The sequence below is a fragment of the Hyalella azteca genome, unplaced genomic scaffold (genome assembly GCF_000764305.2).
Source record: "Hyalella azteca isolate HAZT.00-mixed unplaced genomic scaffold, Hazt_2.0.2 contig9004, whole genome shotgun sequence".
In the NCBI taxonomy this organism is placed as follows: Eukaryota; Metazoa; Arthropoda; class Malacostraca; order Amphipoda; family Hyalellidae; genus Hyalella; species Hyalella azteca.
Genome location: NW_025939085.1, coordinates 195,299 through 215,993, shown reverse-complemented (window position 1 = coordinate 215,993; position 20,695 = coordinate 195,299). Strand labels below are relative to the sequence as shown.

Below are 20,695 nucleotides of genomic sequence, written 5' to 3'. Positions count from 1 at the left end.
CTCGTAACCTAACGGTAGTTTTTTTGTTCTACTATAAGCATTTACTTGTAATCAAGCCAAGTGCTTATAAAATGTGTAGGCTTTCATATCAGATATATATATAACAGCACGGATTGAAATTATGTACAATGCTTTTTTATATAGTAGTTGCGGCTAATATTTTTTGATGTAAAAATTGACATGTTGCATTGCTTGTTCTCCACCAATCAGTAGTATGCAAGGCTTTTCTACACCGAATTTTTTCTTTCAGATATTAGATATTTAAAATTATTTGAAACAAATTCACCCTAACGAGGAGGTTATATATGGCTATCGGCTTTATATACGGCTAGGAGTGTACAAACCGCAGAAGCACAATCCCGCAGTTTCTAAGGTCAGAGTGCATCTTTGGTCCCACTGAGTGCGAGGGAAATGATATCGACATTCATAAGTTACGCGAATCTCCCGAAGTGTGAGAGGTATTCAACGGCCACATGAAAACTGCACGTCATCGTCAGCTTCACCTCGCGGTAGGTTTGTTTAACAGCGTCGTCCCGATCAGTCTCTAGAGTCCAAAAAATAGGCTCCACACTTGAATTCTGATAGATATTACTGCTAAAATTGCGATTAGTCACGCGTAGCTGAACGACCAGCAACCGTTTTTCTCCATCGTACAACAAAACAACTGCTTCTTGTCCAAGTGTCAACGATCAGTAGAGTAGTAGTAGAGGTTCAAAACTCACTTATGTTAGTTTATCTGTGAACGAATGATCATAATAGGTTCAATATCGATACCTTCGATAGAAAGTGAAGAGATTACTTTATAACTATTTTCTACGCCAAACAAAATACGTAATAAATTTCCCGCTCATATTGGTTGTTCCCTACCTGCTAGCCCCATAGCTTAATATCTTAAGGGGAGAAGCAAACCCATACCTTTGGTAGTATATTTAATATAAAATATGCTTAGCCGTGCTAGAAACGCCATATTTAGGAGAGCATACGCAGAACGCCCACACTAAGAGGCACTGAACCATTACGAGGAGGTTAAATACGAAAATTTTTCAACTTTTTTCTTTCCCTTTATTTTACCTCTTACAATATAAACCTACGAAACAGGAGGTCCATGTACGAGATAATAATAAAAGAACGCTCGTGCTGCAAGTAGCAGTTACAATTTGTCCAAATAGTTGGCCAATTCGGGCAGTCCTTCCTTGAGTCCCTTCCTCTTGCGGGTCTCGCAGACAATATTGAAGGGTTTGTTGGAAGGGTTGGCATCCATGGGATTGCCAGGCATGTCCTGCCAGTGATCAAACACGCACTGCGGGAACGCCTGACCGCCAGTGTTTGAGCGTAGATCAGCTGTGAAGCCGAACGATTCGTTGACGGGCAAATGCGCCTTGACAACAAACATGGGGGTGCCGGGCACCTGCATCTCCTCAAAAACAATACCGCGACGCCTGTTGAGCACACCGTAAATGCCACCCACGGCAGCCTCGGGACACTGGATTTCGCAGAGGTAAACGGGCTCCTGAAGGCGAGGTGAGGCCGTCAACACAGAGGCGTAGAGCACACGACGGCACGTTGGGATAATTTGTCCGCCTCCACGATGGATGGCGTCAGCATGCAAAGTCACGTCCTGAATGTTAAAACGCACGCTGCGCATGTTCTCGTCGCACAGTACGCCCTCCTTTGTGGCCCACTGGAAGCCTGCCACGCACGAGTCCTTGATCTCGTTAAGGTACTGCACGCCCTTGGTCGTGTCCACCAACAGGTTGGCTCCAGTGGATTCTGGGCCAAAAGTCCAGATTTTCATGGCATCGGTCGCGTCGAAGCCGAACTCGTTGCAGAGAACAGTCTTACGCGTCTTAGGGTCATCACGGGGCGTTATCTTGCCAGCCTCGATAGCATCGGCAAGACCATCAGGCATTGGGCAAGCCTTCATGTACAGACGGTTGTGCTTGTTCGGAGACTTCGATAAACAAACTTCTGATGACTCCTCTGATACGGTCTCCCTGTAAGACACAACGGGGTCGCTCTTCTTGATGGGGATACCGGCATGGTCCTCCTCCAAATCCTTGAGGCAAATCTCAAGATGAAGCTCACCAGCGCCAGCAATGATGTGCTCTCCAGACTCTTCAATGATGCACTGTACCATAGGGTCAGACTTGGCCAGACGCTTCAAACCCTCGACAAGCTTGGGCAAATCAGCGGGATTCTTAGGCTCAACGGCAATGCGCACCACGGGCGACACACTGAACTTCATGACTTTCATGTTGTGCGCATCCTTGGCGGTGCAGATGGTACCGGTCTTCACTAAGAACTGATCTACTCCCACAAGACCACAGATGTTACCGGCAGGCACGTCTTCAATGGCCTCCACGAAGCGGCCCATCATCAGGATGGTGCGCTGGATGGCCTTCTCGTACAAGTCAGCCTTGCTGCCAGGCACGTAGTTGGGGCCCATGATGCGCACTTTCTGGCCAGTCGATACCTTGCCGGAGAAGACGCGGCCAAAAGCGTAGAAGCGGCCCTTGTCAGAGGTGGGCACCATCTTGCTGACGTACATCATGAGCGGTGCGTCCGTATCGCAGTTCTTGATGCCGATGCAAGACTCGTCGTCATTTGGTCCTTCGTAGAGCATCTCAGCCCTGTACTTTTGGGCGGTGACAGGTGAAGGCAGATGAACGGTTATCATGTAGAAGAGGGTCTCGCCAGCAGGCAACCACGTGCGCATCACAACCTTCAGGAGAGCCTTGCCTTCCTTGTCACGATCCTCAACGGGCAGCTTGACTTTCAGCGTCTCCAGCAGCTTTGCGGTCTCTTCTTTCTTGAAGTTCATGATGGCGTCGAACAGCTTGAAGATCGGGTCCAGGACGTACATGTTGAATGCTCGCTCGTTGTCATTGTCCTTACTCTTTGCCCACTTCTTGGTCTTCTTGTTGAAGAAGTTTTCACCCCAAAGTCTGAAATTAAGATACAAATAAGGAGCCGACTTCCAACAGAATGAAACGGTAATGTCATGATGACATGAACAGAACCACCATACTGGAATATCATCACAACAGGCATCCAGGCATCGAGGCAAATTTAGTTAGTAGCTTCACGCTAATCATTTCCTTTATTAAGTGAACCTCTTTCAATATCTCAATTAATAAAGCATGACGCAACACGGCAGTAGATTTGTCCAAGAAAATTTCCGCTACGATTTGCATACACAAGATCCAGAATATTTATAATTATAAAATAAGACGAAAAACGATAGTGATCCAGGAAGCTAAATTATTTGAAATTGATAAAAACCTACATGCATGTGCTTAAAAAAGCGAATTAAAATTCTGACTGAATTTTGCATTTAGAAATGAAATATACCTTGAGGGTTTAGTCTTCTTTCTACATTAGCCTTCTTTGGTCAAGTAGGTCCTTCAAGATTTGAGTTTACTTAACTAAGGAGCCCAAATTTCAACTGGTTACATAGCAAAACAAGACAAAAGTCTATGGGCTTGCCTTCCCTCATTTCAAACACTTGACTGTAGGCTTTAGTAATGAATAATATTTTTTGAAACTGGTTCTATGAACCCATGAGATGCTTTATGACTAAAATAACATCAAATGAAGTTATTGTCGCAAAAACATACCGTTTCAATATATAAAATAATTTCCAGGCGTTAAGTGCGGCTATGTCGTATTCAAGGCGTATTTCATAATATTGATACCGCTAACCGCACTCAATGTGTTAACATCAAAGTTGAAATTAATTTTGTAGTTACAGTTTATGTTGGGCTAACATAAAATAGTAATAAAATATCTCTGTGAAGTTTATTTCTACAGCAATGATGTGACAAAAGTGATTAGAAAAGCGTCCAACAATTTATACAAAAGTGCAGAAAACGAAAACTGTACTTAAATGTGAAAGAAATATCTGGTGGTCACCCTTATTGATTTCACTGCGTTATAATAGGTGTAAAATAACTATAGAATAAGTAGATAGGCGTAGTTATAGACAATTTTGTAATATGAGTTGTTTCTACCCACTATTGCCATGGATTTTTTTTCTTGTCTGGGACTATAAATGATATACCACGAGGCATACACCCGGAGCTCTAGGTATTGCGGCAAGCATTCAAGATGCCACACCATCTCTATCAGTGGTGTGAAATCACAAAAGAACACACCAGTCATATGACCACGTAAGTAAAATAGCAGAAATACTGACTTGGTCATGAGTTTGGCGGTCGGGACCTTGAAGAGGCTGGAGTAGATGTCAGCGAACTGCTTGATGGAGAAAGCCCATCCGTGCAGACCAGAACCAAAGCCCACGGAGCCTTTGCTGGGGTCCACACGCATCTCACCCATGGGGCCGGTGTCATCGTTGTACGTAGCGATGATAACGTTCACGTTCTCTACAATACGCTGCACACAATACAAACATGTTAATGAATTATGGACAGAAATGATCACGTTCTTAACTCAACTGTGAAAAGAAAAAAAAATATCAATTTCGTTTAATCGACGAGTTCTATTTGAAATGGTGGCCATCCCGTTCATTAGAATACTGCACTGTTTGTATTCCTTCATTGCAATCGAAATGCAATCAAAAACAATGTACTCTCATAAATAACTTAGAAAACAGCACATCATAATTTGATTACAATGTATCCACTAACAACAATATATTAATCGAGACCTGCTATCAAGAAATAAATCTCTACCTTCCACTAAATATTATATACATTATATCAATGACGTGCAAATTTGCCTCTCAAGTAACCGAGCGCATCGAGGCAAGTTTTCATGGATAAAGTTGAGTAAACGCATTACTATTCATAGATTTATGCTTACTAAATTTAACTGAAGCCAACAGCTCCAAACTTACTTTTGGTTACTTCAACCCATATACTTTTTTGCATATAATAACTGGGCAACTGGCACCCACTGCTGACCTGTAATGTCTGGTAACCAACACCCACCTGGAATGTCTGGTAGAGCTCCTCTTGCTCCAGCTGCAGCTCCAGCAAGGCGCGGTCCATCTTGTTCATGAAGAGCACAGGCTTGATGCGCTCAGCAATCGCCTGCCGCAGCACTGTCTCCGTCTGGACACAAACGCCTGCAAGCGCAATTGTTTTTCAGGGTTACTTCAAAATATTCTGATAGTTCTTATATAATCAAAGAACAGAGCAATAATTTAAATGGCATATGGCAAGCGTGACTTGCATATTCATCACGCACTCGCTGGTAAATCCTTACATAAATGCCGGTAACCCTTCTAATTTCCACAATCCCACTTGCAACATCTTGCACGTATTAAGCAGTTGACTTGCTGGTCAGACACAACCTAAGTGCACATAGTGCATATGATTACGACACAAACTAGCCAATTCCAGTTTTTAGGTCAATCATAACACCAAACGCGCAATTGCCAGATAGTCTACATAACCGCGCACCATCTTCGTGGCGGCACCAGCCAACAGTACATAGAAGTAACACAGACTTGTAAGCGGCTAATCAAACCAGACCTTAACCACCTATGATGAAGGTGTCAACCTTAAAATTTACTCCCGTTTCAAAGTACCAGGGCAATTGTAGCATCTAGCGTTATGAAGTAGCCGGAGCAAAATTGCTTCCATGACCTGATAGAAACTTGTGCAGTGGTATTTTTCAGCCCTAAACAACCTGGCACCTACAGTCAACAGCTAATACCATACACCAACATTAACGAGGTTGTGTATCAGATTTGCGACCGCGTGCTAACCTGAAACACAGTCGACAACCACAAGGGCGCCGTCAGTAACGCGAAGGGCGGCCGTGACTTCTGATGAGAAGTCCACATGGCCGGGGGAGTCGATCAGGTTGATAAGGAAGCCGCTCTCGCCCTTCTCCTGCTGGTCAGGGTGCGTGATCAACTCCTGCGTGGCTTCGTCCAGCTTGAAGTACATGGTGATGGCCCTGCAATATTGTGGACATGTTTCAACATTCTTATTTTCCGCATGAAATGCAAGTACTGTGCCAAACGGGCGAGTGGGGTGGTAATTTTGCTGCCAAATCTAGACTGCAGAACACCCAAACATTAGTTTTAAATTCTTTAAAATGACAATGAACATAGGACAATATACAACTTCTTATCAGGAACTTGCACCAGCTTATACAAATGAATGCAAACAAATTATAACACTACAGATGAATCACTCACGTAGACTTGATGGTAATGCATCGTTCTTGTTCATCTTTTCTGGTGTCAGTGAAGCGCGTCTCACCCGCCCTGGAGGAGGCAATGATGCCAGCCTTGGAGACCAGGGAGTCGGTGAGGGTGCTCTTGCCATGATCAACGTGGGCGATCACAGACATGTTGCGGATGTTGCGTTTATGATCCATGAGATCACGGATCTCCGTTACTGTGAAGTTAACCTGCACAAACAAGCGTGAATTGAGCAATTAAATTTTGAAACCTAAGCCAAGCTGGTATTGGGTATTTTTTAAGCAAGTCAGCCAGAATATTTGAAGATGCCTGATTTTCTCTTGAATACAATGTACTTTCCTATGATCTAAACGGGAATAGCATGTAAGAAACATTAGGAATCTTGAAGAAAATCATACCTAACTTCAACGGGGAATAATTGAGATCAAAATATGGGGAGAAAAATAGGACTGGATGATAGGATATCAAACACACTGGGCCTAAAAATTATACAACACTTCTGTCCTGTCTACATCCAAATCTATAACATGCTACAGCGTGTTTTAATAGGAAAGAATGAAACAAAACCCTGATAATTAAATCAAAAAATGACTATAAAAAAGCACAAACCAAACTGAGCAACTAATAATTCATAGCTGGAAAATTTCGTCTAACTGACATTCATGTCAGTTCATAAATAATTATGAAAGTGCAGTTCTCATCAGCGTTCTCATGCTTCCTGTTGATACATGCAGAAATTCCTGTAGAATTTCAATAGGATAGGAATCAATGAAATTACTTCTAACTTGCAAGGAAAGCCAAGTTATTGTCATTTGTATTGAATTGTAAGTATTGGCTAGGAAGCATTAGAAAACTTATGATTGCAATTAATTCAGCAAAGTTTGGGGCACCTTCCTACATGCTCTTGATAATTTGTATTTGTGCCAGTGACAATCAAACTAAACATCATTAGATCATTCTGACGTTTTCCATGACAGGTATACATCCTGCAGAACCTTTACAGCTTGCTGCGGTCTCAAACGTGCAACTCACTGCTCCAATCCTGGTACTCTGAACTGTAACCACTGAGACATATTTGCTATTCTATCAAATTTTTTATGTGACACGTGTTATTTGTCATCTCATTGCAGAAACATTGTCATTTCTCTTCACAATTGTTTGGAATTAATCAACATATTTTGAATTGAATGTTTGACCCATTTTTACTGAGTTCAAGATTATTTTCAACATTAGAGGGAATATAATTTACATACTGTAGTTTCTCAAATTTGGAAAAACCCACATTGATCTACGTACTAAAAAGATTTCACTGACCTTTATTCTATCTTTCTAAACAAAAAGTGATTTTCAAGCATTTTTTAGCAGACAAAGTCATCAGTTCCTACAATAAGTTTGAAGAGACTTGGAAAAAGCCCAAAGGCTACAATAAGGGAAGCAAAGTCTTAATTCTCTTGTTTTTCTACCCAGATAATATTTTGGCTCCTAAAATGAGAATTTTAACATAAAATAAAGCAGTAACATGCTCAAGCTTTGGTACTAATTCCAAAATCTATGATAACTTCACTAGACTAACTACAATCTTCCATTGTTAGTCTGTTACATGCCACATATGTTGTAAAGGACAAGACACCCAAGAGACCAGTTGTCTTTTGTTGTTTTTTGAAAATTCCCTTCCAAATGAAGCTGGTTTCATTATTGTGTGTAAGGACACGTGGTTAACATTATTCTTTTATTGTTTGTTACTCAGAGCCTGTGCATTCCAATTGTATACACAGGTCACAAGTGATTGTTTCTTTTTTTAATGGTTGTTTTTTACATCTTGAGTTACATTATAATGGCTCTTTTTTATATCTATGTTTTTTTACTGTATTCAGATCTTATTAAATATTATATATATAGTAAGATATACAGCAATATTTTCTGATATTTATATCTTACTGTACTCAGATACAATTTTGTGCTGTACTCAGTTCTCATTATGTTTTTCTACTGTTTTTAAATCTTACTGTACACCATTTCCAGAATTCCAATTTACATTGATAAAATGAGTTAATTCATTAAAAGTGGCACCTCAGTTGACTGTATCTTTGCCAGCTTGATATCTTACACTTGGTTAGCATATTCTTCCATTGATTCAAAGTAATCACTTAAATAGAATAATAAATTCTATTTAAACTGCAACTGAAATATCAATTTGAAAATCAAAAATAAGAGGTTCATGAATTATCTATTGTAACAATGTAAGCAGATGCCTAATGTTGCTGCCTTAACTGCCTCAATATTATAATCTGATGAGTTGGGGACAAGCATCAGGAATCAGGATAGCCATACCATTTGTTACCCAGGGTGGCAATTACTCAAGTACTATATATATAGGAGTAAAAGAATATGATTTAGAAAAATCCTTCAACTGGAATTGGTAAAGAAAATTTTTATAAATCATGGGTAAAAACTATCGGTTTGTAGGTAAATTCTATAAAGACAGTAAAAATGTACCATTATTCTTCATTAAAATTGAAGAAATAAAGCAAGGGCCATAGAAACTTTCATTAATTGTCCAAGAGCATGATCACTCATCTCATTCACAGGAGGCAAATATTAGAAACAATTTCTTAGTTCAAATCATATCAATTAGTGTACGTTTGATTGTAAATTGAAACAAATCAGCACAGGGAAAAAAAGAAAGGGTTGTAAAAAAAAACATTTCCTTTGATCCATCAGTAGAGAAGAAACAAGAAATTAAAAACAAGTTTAATACCAATTTTATACTTATTACTAAATTTTTAGCAGAATAATTCAAGTTATTGAAAAAACATTCAAATTATGAGATACATAGGCTAGACTATAAATTAATATTGAGTTGCAGTGAGATCATCTCTTACCATATTAGCAACAAAATTTTCATCTTGCAACATTAGATCTCTTGTTGAGCCTGCAGTGGTCAGGCAGATGGAAGATTACATACGTAATCCATGTATGTAAAATATACATATTTTTTAAAAACCACCAGCATCAATTCCTAGTGGCTAGTGCTTCCAGTGACTTTAAATTAAATGTTAAATAAACATGCTCAAAGCTACACAAGTTCCAGTAGAAGCTTCTCAAAGTCTGGATTATATATGCATGCTGATTCTAGTGAAGGAAACATCTACACTCCAAACTGTGACTGAATTTGTCAAACTGTGAATTTATGAATTTGCAAGCTGCAATTCCATTCCTTTGAGCCGTGAATTCCTAATCCTGGCCATGAAGAACCATTTGTGACCAGTGAGCTAATCAGCAAGCAAAGTCCTGTGCACATGTTACTCCAAATATCACTAAAAACAGCAACAAGAAAATTTATCTTCACTTCAGAGGCAATAGAACATGTGAATGATGTGATAATATACCATTTATGTTTTTATAGAAGAATAAATGCAGTCTGACACGAGTCAAATGACTGCAGGTAGGCTATGTGATCTTCAACAAAACATTTTGGATTGACTCATTGAGCAAGATATTTTACAGGCAGCCTGGTACTAAGTGATGCAGAAGTTTAAAATTTTGTGAAATTACACTTTTGAGAACCACATGATTAGATACCTACTGAAATTATGTGATATTAGGGCAGCAATATTTCAGAAAAAAAGTACTTTTCCTAACTAGGCTAGCTGGTGCTGATTGCTGTGCTACACATTGTGTATGTAGTATGTTGCGCTAACAAACTTTAAACATGATAATTCAATTTATGAATTATTAATGCAGATTTCAAGCTCTAAATATAATTATTCGACTGTTTTGAACATGTATAAATTAATAAATGTTATAATTATTTTTATTCTCAAATAAAAATGAATGCCAACATTGCCAAGCAGTGTGCTTAAAATTTAGGGCAATATTTCTACTATTTTCGGCAATATTAATGAATTCCAGTGCATTTGTTTAAAATATTACTTTGTTTCAACACAGAAATTGTAATAGTCACTGACACTCAATTCTATTTCATAAAATGAACTTAATTGATAGGATTGTTCATACCTATAAACTAGGTATGATCAATACTCAGAAAGTTTTCATCTCAATTTGTTGACGGTATCAACCTATTGACCAATATCAGGCTATATGCTGGGCGACAATCAATCTCGTTTTTAGCGCAATCACTGCAGGGTTAATAACACCAACACAAATTCTAGGTACAAAACGTTTCACGTTACACTAAAGCTCATTAGGTAAGCAAGAGCATTCCATTTTTCGCTGGTGCCGTGGCGGTAAAAATAATTCAAATCGTAAACTCCTGTTCAGTTAGAAACGTCAATACAACAAATATATAATGACATATATTTCTAAGATAATGAAATATTTACACGTAACACTCCAATTTACGAGTTAACATAATTTCGTCTCATCAGCAGAAAAAGTTGAGGGCGCCGCCATTGTTTGTGCGCACACGCGGTCGTTGCATGGCAGCGTTGTTCGAATTAGTAGCGTGATAGAAAAATATAAGCGCAGCCAGATGGCAAAAAAAGATATTCGAGTAAATTCATTTCAAATTATAGACAATTTGCCATTGGTCAAAAACACGATCACACTTTGGTAAATAACAAGTTTAACCACAAAGGATAGATGTCGGCTAAACCGTAAACGCACACTTTCTAATTCGAGAACGGGAAAATCAGTGATTAATATGCTAGCAAACAAGTTTATAAACATTCGAGACCAGAAAAAATGCACATTTAACCAATATAGATATAAAATCGTACCATTTTGAAGGTTGAAAGATAATTCCCAAGCAGGAATTCAGTTCACGATGCTCAGTCTTACACCGTCAGCGCCGAAAGGACCGTTCCACAAGCAGTGACGTTGAGAGATACTGATTAATATAGGGGCCGCTAGAGGGTGTTGGGCTCATGGTTCCCAGTAAAACCATGAGGTGTAATAATGAACAACATGATGTCATCAATAAAGTTTTAGGCTAGTGAAAAAACGCATAATGTTCGACTTATAAAGAAAAATAAACGTTTTTAGAAAGCAAAGAACAGTTTTCAGTTTAAAAATGTCACAAATCAAGTTGCCCTGGCAATGTTGCATGATGTTTCGTAAATTTTTGTAGATGCATATTAATGATTTAAATGAAAATGCTATAGTTTTCCCATTCAATCATATTGCATATTAAAAAAATTATTGAGAAGCCTTCATCAATGTAGATGGGACCCGTTCTCAATAAAACACTACTGTTCAAATGTCATAGCAATGAGTTAGCAAAATGTTTCGAAAAATTTAATTAGGAAGAATTATTGATGAATCATACTCTATATAAGTATTTACGATGAAAAATATTCAATGAGAATGAATTATAAATTATCAACTACAAAGGCTGCAATAATTCGACAATTTGTCAACCAAACCGACATTTTCACCGTGGATGTCGAAAGTCAGGGCTAATAATACATTAATACTCTTATCTCATTACGGTCGAATTAAGTTTGTCTTATAGAGTCTGTAGTTGAGTTCAGGTCAATAAGCTATGTTCAACTGAATAACGTAGAAAATGCAACCACGCATTTTGGACCTCTCAGACAATTCTCTGGTCAGACTTGCGGCCGGTCGGTCAGTGAACATGATTAACTTCCAAAGTAACTAACGCAGCTAAATAAAACTTTGCACATGCGTTTATTAGGCCATAACGGTGATGCTTAGGTCATGTTTGTTCTTTCAATTTCGCCTGTGTTTCCAAGTTATGCGTACATACGGTTCAAATTTCGCAGTGAGCGAACGAAGCCTGGAAAGGAAGCGTATACCGAAAAAATTACCACGACCACAACACTTTAAGGTTTCAATGAACGAATGTGCAATGTTTCCTCGAGCTGAGCTCAAGAAGTTGAGAAAGATAGTTCTTGTTCTCTACAAATTTGACAATATGTGCATAAATACCTGTCACTTTTCTGTATATTCGTATAACCCGTAAATGACTGAGAAACTGAAATAAATTGTCACGAGCTAATAATGATTAGGCATTTATATACAAATTTTCGCTCAAATCTGCTCAGTAGTTTAGAAACTATATAATGTTGGTCAGTATGACATCGTGGGGACCTCATTGAAGTATACAAGTATGCTCGTGGTTTATTAAAGGTCACCGAAGAATTACTAGAATTTGAAACAAGAACCAACACCAGGGGCCACGATAAAAAAACTAAAAAAAATTGCGCTGCAATTTATCCACGCGACAACATTTCTTCTCGCTTCGAATTACCGACATGTGGAATAGTCTCCCCGATTACATCGTTGGCGCTCCGAGTATGAACGCGTTCAAGAACAGACTAGATAAAGAAATGGAAAAATACATGTTCAGACTTGAAATGCCTAGCACAATATCGAACCCGGTGGAAGTCTAGTAGCTATTTCAAACTATCGTCAGTCCTGAAAAGATCCGGTCAAATGACACGATTTTAGATCTTCTGTGAACAAGTCACGAAAAATACAAGAATCGGCGACAGGCCACATCAGGTCAGGTTATGTTATGACCGTTTATGTTGGAAATGAAGGCGGAATCGATAAATATACGCAACCTAAACGTCGCCGTCATGGCCGAATAAACTCACGTTCAAAGTTTTATCGAGCTGCGTCCATTAGTTTGGGAGATATTTTAGGTTCATGGAATCTTGGAGACCTGGCGAAAAATTGTCCGACAGGTGCGACTCGGCCGTCCTTCAATGTTGTTGACCGCTTATGCGTCATGAGAATTGGTTTTCACTCAGTCGAATTTTTTTCGTACAGACATGAACAGCAATGCAAAGTTTATTTCTGCTCGTTAGTGAATTTTCTCATTTATCGAAAAAAACCCTATTGTGCTAGTCATGTCCGTCCGTCTGTCCGTTATTTCAAGTTTTCGTTGATTTTGAGAAAATGCGCTCTCTGTCACTCACTGCAGTGAGATATGTTTTTGATGTTGCTGCGTTTGCAATACATTTTAACCAATAGAGGAACAGATAAGGAAACATTTTAATGTGCAAGGGCACCAAGTGATCAATAAAATAAGCGAAGATCTTCAACCTCTTTATTGAATTAGCACAAGAGAACCATTTTTTTGCGGCCAAAATGATAAACGATTTAATTCTGACCTCCTAACCTCATCCACAATGAATATTTGATATCAATCCAACCTTCATGAACGGGATCGTCATCAGCACGAGAATTGCGATATTAACAGAGAAGGCCTGCTACTTGCAGCAAGTTTTGACTGCAGCTCAAAGAAAAGATTATAATTGAAATTTTTTTAAACGTAAGCTGGAGTGCAATAAACCAAAAAAAGCATACTTTTAGGTTACCGGAGGCTAATGGTGTTAAACAAACATCATCCGCGTTTACTGGAAGGCTCGGATGCGCCATAAGAAGCAGCAAAAGGCCCAGACAGCTGAGTTAAGAAAGACGCAATGACTCCGTTCCTTCTAATTTGTGCAGAATTTTTGAGAGATCTTATTCTGATTAGAAGTTCCTTGAAAGTTTTTCATGTTTTACTGAACTTAAGAGTCTAAAGGAGTCGTGCCCTCCTTGCTCTTCTTAAAGATACAGCCCCTCGGGCGTGCCCTCCTTCTTGCGGTAGAGGACGCTCTCCTTGCTCTTCTTAAAGTCTTCATTTGTTATCTTCATGCGGCGTTCACGCAGCGCCATAAGCCCGGCCTCTGTGCAGATCGCCTGCAAACACAAAAAAGTATCACAAGTTGATCAAGTTATAATGAACGTGCTTTAACACGTTAATTAGTCTGATTTCAGAGATAATTTTCGTTGAAACACAGAAGGAACTGGGCTTTTTCAAATATATTTCTTGAATTATGCCAGAACAAAATGCACAATCTGTCAAAAAACAGATGAATAGCGAGATACACGTAGACTACATACACCCTCCATAAAAACTACCAAGTCCATCTCCAAGTAGACTAAAATGTACCGTTTTCTGAAATCGGTGCACATATGATTATTCGAATGCAAAATTGAATAAACTGAGACACAGGAATGAAATGGAATACTTTTTCGAATGTTAGGTTTCATGCAAAAGTAAAGAGAATGTGTCAAAAAATTACTTTTTAAAGACAACACTTCCTAAGAGGCCGTTGTCTCCGATGTTACACATGTACAATGAATTCATAATTTCATTTTTAAAAATTAAAATTTAAAATTTTTTTATTTTAAATTTTTGTTCAATAAAAAATAGTTTTCTTCAAAATTTTAAAATTGTTTATTCTGTCAACTGCTTCAAGATTTGTCTCTGACTTTATGCAACTTTGCAAGTATGCAAAATTTCAGATTGATTGGACAATTAGAAGCGAGTTAAATATCGATTATAATATTTGTAGCAGACAAACAACAAGAAGGTTAAAGAGAAGTGTAGTAAAAAGAATAAAGTAACATTCAAAAGACCGTCTACACAAGTGGAGATAAAGAAAGACGCAGGCGCAACTTTGTGCTGTTGCTCTAAGACAACCAAACCAGCACATAATAGGCATGGTGATCAATATGAAGAAACTATGATTTTGCTTAGTCACGAGCAATAATTTACTACTTTTAAAATTAAGTCCAAAACTAATCGGTATACTACTATAATAATATTACGTATTTAATTTTACATCGCATTCCCGTCCACGAACCAAGCCTCACTTCAGACTGACAAATACTTATTTTACTCCGATGAAATGTTACGAATGTTACACAGCGCATACGAATAATATTGGAGAAACAATAACAATATAGACTATATAAGAAGAGAATTGGAATGGCGTGGTGTTCTTGCTCACCTTGATATCAGCGCCGCTGCGAGGACGTGAGGTGATCATCTTGATATTAGCGCCGCTTAGGTCGTCCTTGGCGAGGTTAAGCTCGTCAAAGTTGACGCCGCCACACAACGTCATCTTGTTAGTGTGAATGTTGAAGATTCGACGTTTGGTTTTCTCATCAGGCAGCGGGATACTGCGGTCAATGCGAGCCGATCTAATCAGCGCGGTTTCCAGTGTCTCGATCCTGTTCGTCGCCATGATTACCTGCATCAAATGCGACATAAATTACCACTTAATTCTACTCGAAAAAGAAGTCAAAATTTCAACATTTGTACGGAGCTTCAAATACAAAACAGCTCTGCCCAGTGGCCGTATTCTCAAGCAGAGTTAAGAGTTTGTAACTCAGTCAGCCAATTACCGACGGCTTCTCAAGCTAAACCAACCCAATAACAGACGAGAAATCGGCAGCGACGTGAACTATGGTATGACCCCTGATCTGATGAGCGATACATGCAGTCACGGTACAGTAATTTGCCATGAACAAACACATGTGAGCAGAGTGTTGACAGTTGCTCACGTGAGCAGTATGTTGACAAAATTTCTCACATCCTGATAAAGACCCTAAACCAGCACCAGCTGTTAATTTACGTAAAAAAAAAGACCTTGCGTTAACGTTCCACCCAGAGCCGTCAAGCTGGTCAAGCAGCTCCAGCATGGTACGCTGGATCTCACCTTAATGTCCCCCCTGGAGTCAAAGCCATCGAGCTGATTGAGCAGCTCCAGCATGTTACGCTGGATCTCACCTTAACGTCCCCCCTGGAGTCAAAGCCGTCGAGCTGATTGAGCAGCTCCAGCATGGTACGCTGGATCTCGCGCTCGCCGCCGCTGTTGCTGTCATAGCGCTTTGTGCCCACAGCGTCGATCTCGTCAATGAAGACAATGGAGGGCGCGTGCTCTTCAGCCACTCTGAACAGCTCCCGCACCAGCTTGGGACCATCACCCTGTTTTGCAAACAAGACTATTTAGGCTTCATGTTACTTACTTTATAGGCACGAGTTACCTCACAACCTGTTAATATCAGCCCAATACTGTCCAAAATGTTCCATTAGCCAAACATATCACAGTGATTTGGTGAATTTTCTAAACCCAATCCACGTTTGTCTCAAGGCCTCAGATTCAACTTGGGTAACAAGGTTTATTGCAGATAACTGTCCTGACACATTCTGAGCCTTAAAAACATCAGTCATTACACACAATGCTCTGGTCCCAGTTCACTACCCCACAACTGTTCAGTCTTCTCGACTACATAACTACTTGGCGTCAGTCTGTATGGCCCTTAACTACTCAGTGTTCATGACCCCACAGCTATTCAGATGCTAACATCGCCCCAAGAAAAACTAATCCCTTAGTGCTGCCAGTATACGTTACTGCCGTAGAGCAGGACGCACTAGGCACCTACTAATCCCTTAGTACTGCCAGTATACGTTACTGCCATAGAGCAGGACGCACCAGGTATTTCTGTATGAGCTCCGAGCCAACAACTCGCAGGAATGTGGCGCTGGTTTGGTTGGCGACGGCTTTGGCGAGAAGCGTCTTGCCGGTGCCGGGAGGGCCATATAATATAACTCCCTTGGGAGGTCTGATGCCCATCTCCTCGTAGTACTCGGGGTGAGTCAGCGGCAGCTCCACGGATTCTTTAATTTCTTGAATCTGCGTGTCTAATCCTGCAAGCATAAGGATGATTAATGCATGGCATGTTCAGTGTTCAGGGCAGCAGCATAAGCAATATTTATTGGGAGTAAACTATCCAAATAGGTGATGGAGAAGATGAATATAATTACCGCACTAACACAACCCAGCACTCCTGCCCAGCACAACACAACCCAGCACAACACAACCCAGCACTCCTGCCCAGCACAACACAACCCAGCACTCCTGCCCAGCACAACACAACCCAGCACNATTATATAGAATTAATATATTGGAATAATTACAAAATAGGATTAGAATTGTGTTTAATTTCATTATATTGAATAATATACAAAAAATATTATTCATGATATAATTGGGGACCTAAATGTAATATTATTACATATAATATATAATAAAATAATATGTAATATATATTATAATATATTGACGATAATATATTATATTACGCTATAATCCCAATTACATTATAAATTGTATTTTATATATATTATTTAACATAATAATAAGATAGATAATGCTAATCCTGCATTATAATTATTCCAGTATATTAATTATAGATAATCTTATATGATTTTATTGAATAAATATATTCATTATAAAATAATAAACATAATAATAAGATAGATAATGCTAATCCTGCATTATAATTATTCCAGTATATTAATTATATATAATCCTATATGATTTTATTGAATAAATAGATTCATTATAGTCATTTTATCTTTAATATATTAATGATAAGATGATGGCGCTCTGTCATTGGTCGCCATTTGTCGGGCAATGATAGCGCGGCTGCTGGACGTTCATATATAGCTTATATAGCTTATATAGCTTATGTAGCTTATATAGCTTATATAGCTTATATAGCATATATAGCTTATATAGCTTATATAGCTTATATAGCTTATGTAGCTTATATAGCTTATATAGCTTATATAGCCTATATAGACTATATAGGTACTGTGACATGTGGCCCACATGCCACATGCCACGCAGGATATTTACTGCCGCACTCCCACAGGAGGGATGGGGGGTATGTTTACCTCCGCATCATGCCTCACATGCCCCCGGGGGGACCAGCGGTGCCCAGTGACGCCCAACTGAAGGAGGCGCTACAGGAATACCTGCGAGAACAATAGGAAATTTTGTCGCTTTTGATGATTTCAAGATCGGGAAAGATTTAAATGCTTCTGATCTTCATTTTATTTCTTAAGGCGTTAATGTCAACATTCTTACAAATGTCAACATTCACACAAATGTTATTCATTAGACAGTGTAATTGTACTGCGTTTATCTTTTTAAGGGATTGAATGGACCAATAAAAGCGGATTTGAATTACCCACACGCGTTTCATTCACACCTCACCGTCAGTGTGAACCTGTATATTTCATTCACGCCTCAGTCAGCCTGTATTATTAGTATTCATACACATTGAGAGAGTTGAATTAACACTGCATGCACCTGAACACATTGAGAGAGTTGAATTAACACTGCATGCACCTGAACACATTGAGAGAGTTGGATTAACACTGCATGCACCTGAACACATTATTGAGAGAGTTGACGTAATGGTTTTTATTTAACAGTATTTCTTTATAGATACGAATATCATCAAGGACGGTATGTATCTGTAGACACTGGTTGAACGGTAAATATATTACACTTTGTTGCATAATTCATGTAACACACAAGTGGCTATGTGGTAGAGATCAGAATTAAAAGCCAATAGGCAAGTGCTCCATTAGTGTGTCGGTATACTTTATCAGTGCCGAAAACCTTGACTCGGCGGATTAGCGGCGTCTAGGCCTTTCGTATTGTAGGAATTCATTCACCTTGCAGCTGCCTTAGACAGATGAACCATCATCGTGTCAGTAGTCTCTTTTCGCTTCGTTTAACAACCCTTAATTTAGTTTCGTTTAACACCTCTTGAAAACCACACGTGAAGTCACGTTTAATCGCTAAGCCTTATGAATCATGTACCTATTGTTCACTATATTCCTATACGTTTCAATTCGCTTTATATTCTTGATTAGTGATTTGTCAAAATTTTCATTGAGCCAGTCTAATGTTCCCGTCATTGTATTTTGTTTTCCTGCTCTCTGGGCAGGTCCACGGATTTAATAAGTAAATTCTACCAACTACAAGCGCTGCACGTTTCTTATTCCCAGCCAAAGTGGCGTTTACAATGCCTCGGCATTGACATTATCCAAGAATTATTTTCATGCCCATTCAAGCTGCAAATTTACGAAAAAATTATATTATATAACAGGGAAAGGCAGATGACTGCATAAAACGATTATTTTGATATCAACTAAACTGTTCGTCAAAAAATGGCGGCTATCTTGCACTGCAGTGCATACAAAAGAAATAATTACTTGATAACAATAAACTTTATAAAATAAACAAGAACCAACACCAGGGGCCATGGCTAAAAACTAAAAAACTGCGTTGTAACACATCCATGCGACAACATTCCTTCTCGCTTCGAGTCACCGACATGTGGAACAGCCTCCCTGAAGATATTGTTGACGCTCCGCGTCAACAATATCGCGTTCAAGAACAGACTAGACGAAGCTATGCAGAAGCATATGTTTAGTATTGAAATGCCGACAACTGAAATCTAGAAGCGATTTTAAACCTACCGTCCGTTGAAAAATTTGGTCAAAAGGCCAGTCTAGTCAAGAAAAATACAATAATCGGCGACAGATCTATCCAGGCCTATTCTTCAATGCCGAAGATACTATACTATACTACTACTATACTAACAAACCTTATAATTTTGCTCATGCAATGAAACTTGATAACACAAATATTCTCTGAGAGAATAACAGGGCGATGCGCCTGATCATGTACAGCAAGCATTACATACATCTGATCATGTACAGCAAGCATTACATACATCTGATCATGTACAGCAAGCATTACATGCAGCTGATCATGTACAGCAAGCATTACATACATCTGATCATGTACAGCAAGCATTACATGCATCTGATCATGTACAGCAAGCATTACATGCCACTGATAATGTACATCAAGCTGCACATGCATCTGACCAGGTGCAGCAAGCTTCACATGCATCTGACCAGGTGCAGCAAGCTTCACATGCATCTGACCAGGTGCAGCAAGCTTCACATGCATCTGACCAGGTGCAGCAAGCTTCACATGCATCTGACCAGGTGCAGAAAGCTTCACATGCATCTGACCAGGTGCAGACACCACATGTGTGGACACCACTTCCCTGACTTTAATGGTGGATGAAACACCAGTGGGCGCTATCGGTCCCGAAGACTCGTATCTATAAACCTGTGTGTGCGGGTAGGTGTGGCCGGCAAAAAGACATCCTATGGCAGGATATTGGAGGATGGTATCTCTCAGCTCACGCGCGCTCCCCTAAAGCCCCAGCAACGACTGTTTCTGCTGGTAAATCACCTGATCCCCAAGTTGACGCATAGGCTTGTCATGAGACAGGTGTACAGAACTTAACTGAGTCGTGTTCGGGTAGCCTGAGGTGCATTGCTTTATTTTGTACCGTTTAGTAAAGGTAAACGACGTAAATAACCACCGAGATCAATTGAAATTATACGAATTTATTCACGGGGTACGAATACAAGAATTTCAATATAATTGATTCCATATACTACGAGCAAAAGGTTCACATCACGGGAAAGTTTATCTTTTCCTGCGTACAGCTAGTGCGCCGTCAACAAAATGAACGATAGCAGCACAGATCAGAAGAATCCCAAGCACCACGTGCGTAGCATAGTAGTTGTTTTGACTTCTCGAATACTCCGCGAGCATGTAGCATCCCGCAGCCGTCATATACATCGAAAGAACTCCACTGAGTATCGCCTCCTCAAACGTACTTTTGGTCGAAATGAAACACAATTTGCAAATCACGAAAACAGGAGTCACCGTTAGTGCAGTCATGATACAGCCTTCATGAATCATCTTTATACCCTGCGCTCTACTTGTCACAGTTAGTATCAAAGCTATCAGAGCCAACGATATTTCCACCAACTTGAAAATGCCGCTAACGGAACCCAGGTATGAAACG

The 20,695-nt window shown here is 39.4% G+C and overlaps 2 protein-coding genes across 2 annotated transcripts; both read right to left on the bottom strand.

Moving 5' to 3' along the window:
* Nucleotides 1-912: 912 nt before the first annotated feature.
* LOC108671701 (translation elongation factor 2) lies at nt 913-11,027 on the bottom strand. The gene is made up of 6 exons (XM_018159271.2): nt 10,915-11,027; nt 6,170-6,384; nt 5,732-5,925; nt 4,950-5,086; nt 4,196-4,392; nt 913-2,945 (listed from the first exon to the last, which is right to left on the bottom strand). Exons 1-6 carry the CDS (start codon nt 10,915-10,917, stop codon nt 1,151-1,153), a joined length of 2,541 nt encoding a protein of 846 aa, XP_018014760.1. The 5' UTR covers nt 10,918-11,027; the 3' UTR covers nt 913-1,150.
* Nucleotides 11,028-13,197: 2,170 nt separating this feature from the next.
* Nucleotides 13,198-16,659, bottom strand: LOC108671704 (26S proteasome regulatory subunit 4). The gene is made up of 4 exons (XM_018159275.1): nt 16,435-16,659; nt 15,729-15,926; nt 14,947-15,189; nt 13,198-13,849 (listed from the first exon to the last, which is right to left on the bottom strand). Exons 1-4 carry the CDS (start codon nt 16,657-16,659, stop codon nt 13,715-13,717), a joined length of 801 nt encoding a protein of 266 aa, XP_018014764.1. The 3' UTR covers nt 13,198-13,714.
* Between the last annotated feature and the right edge of the window lie 4,036 nt (nt 16,660-20,695).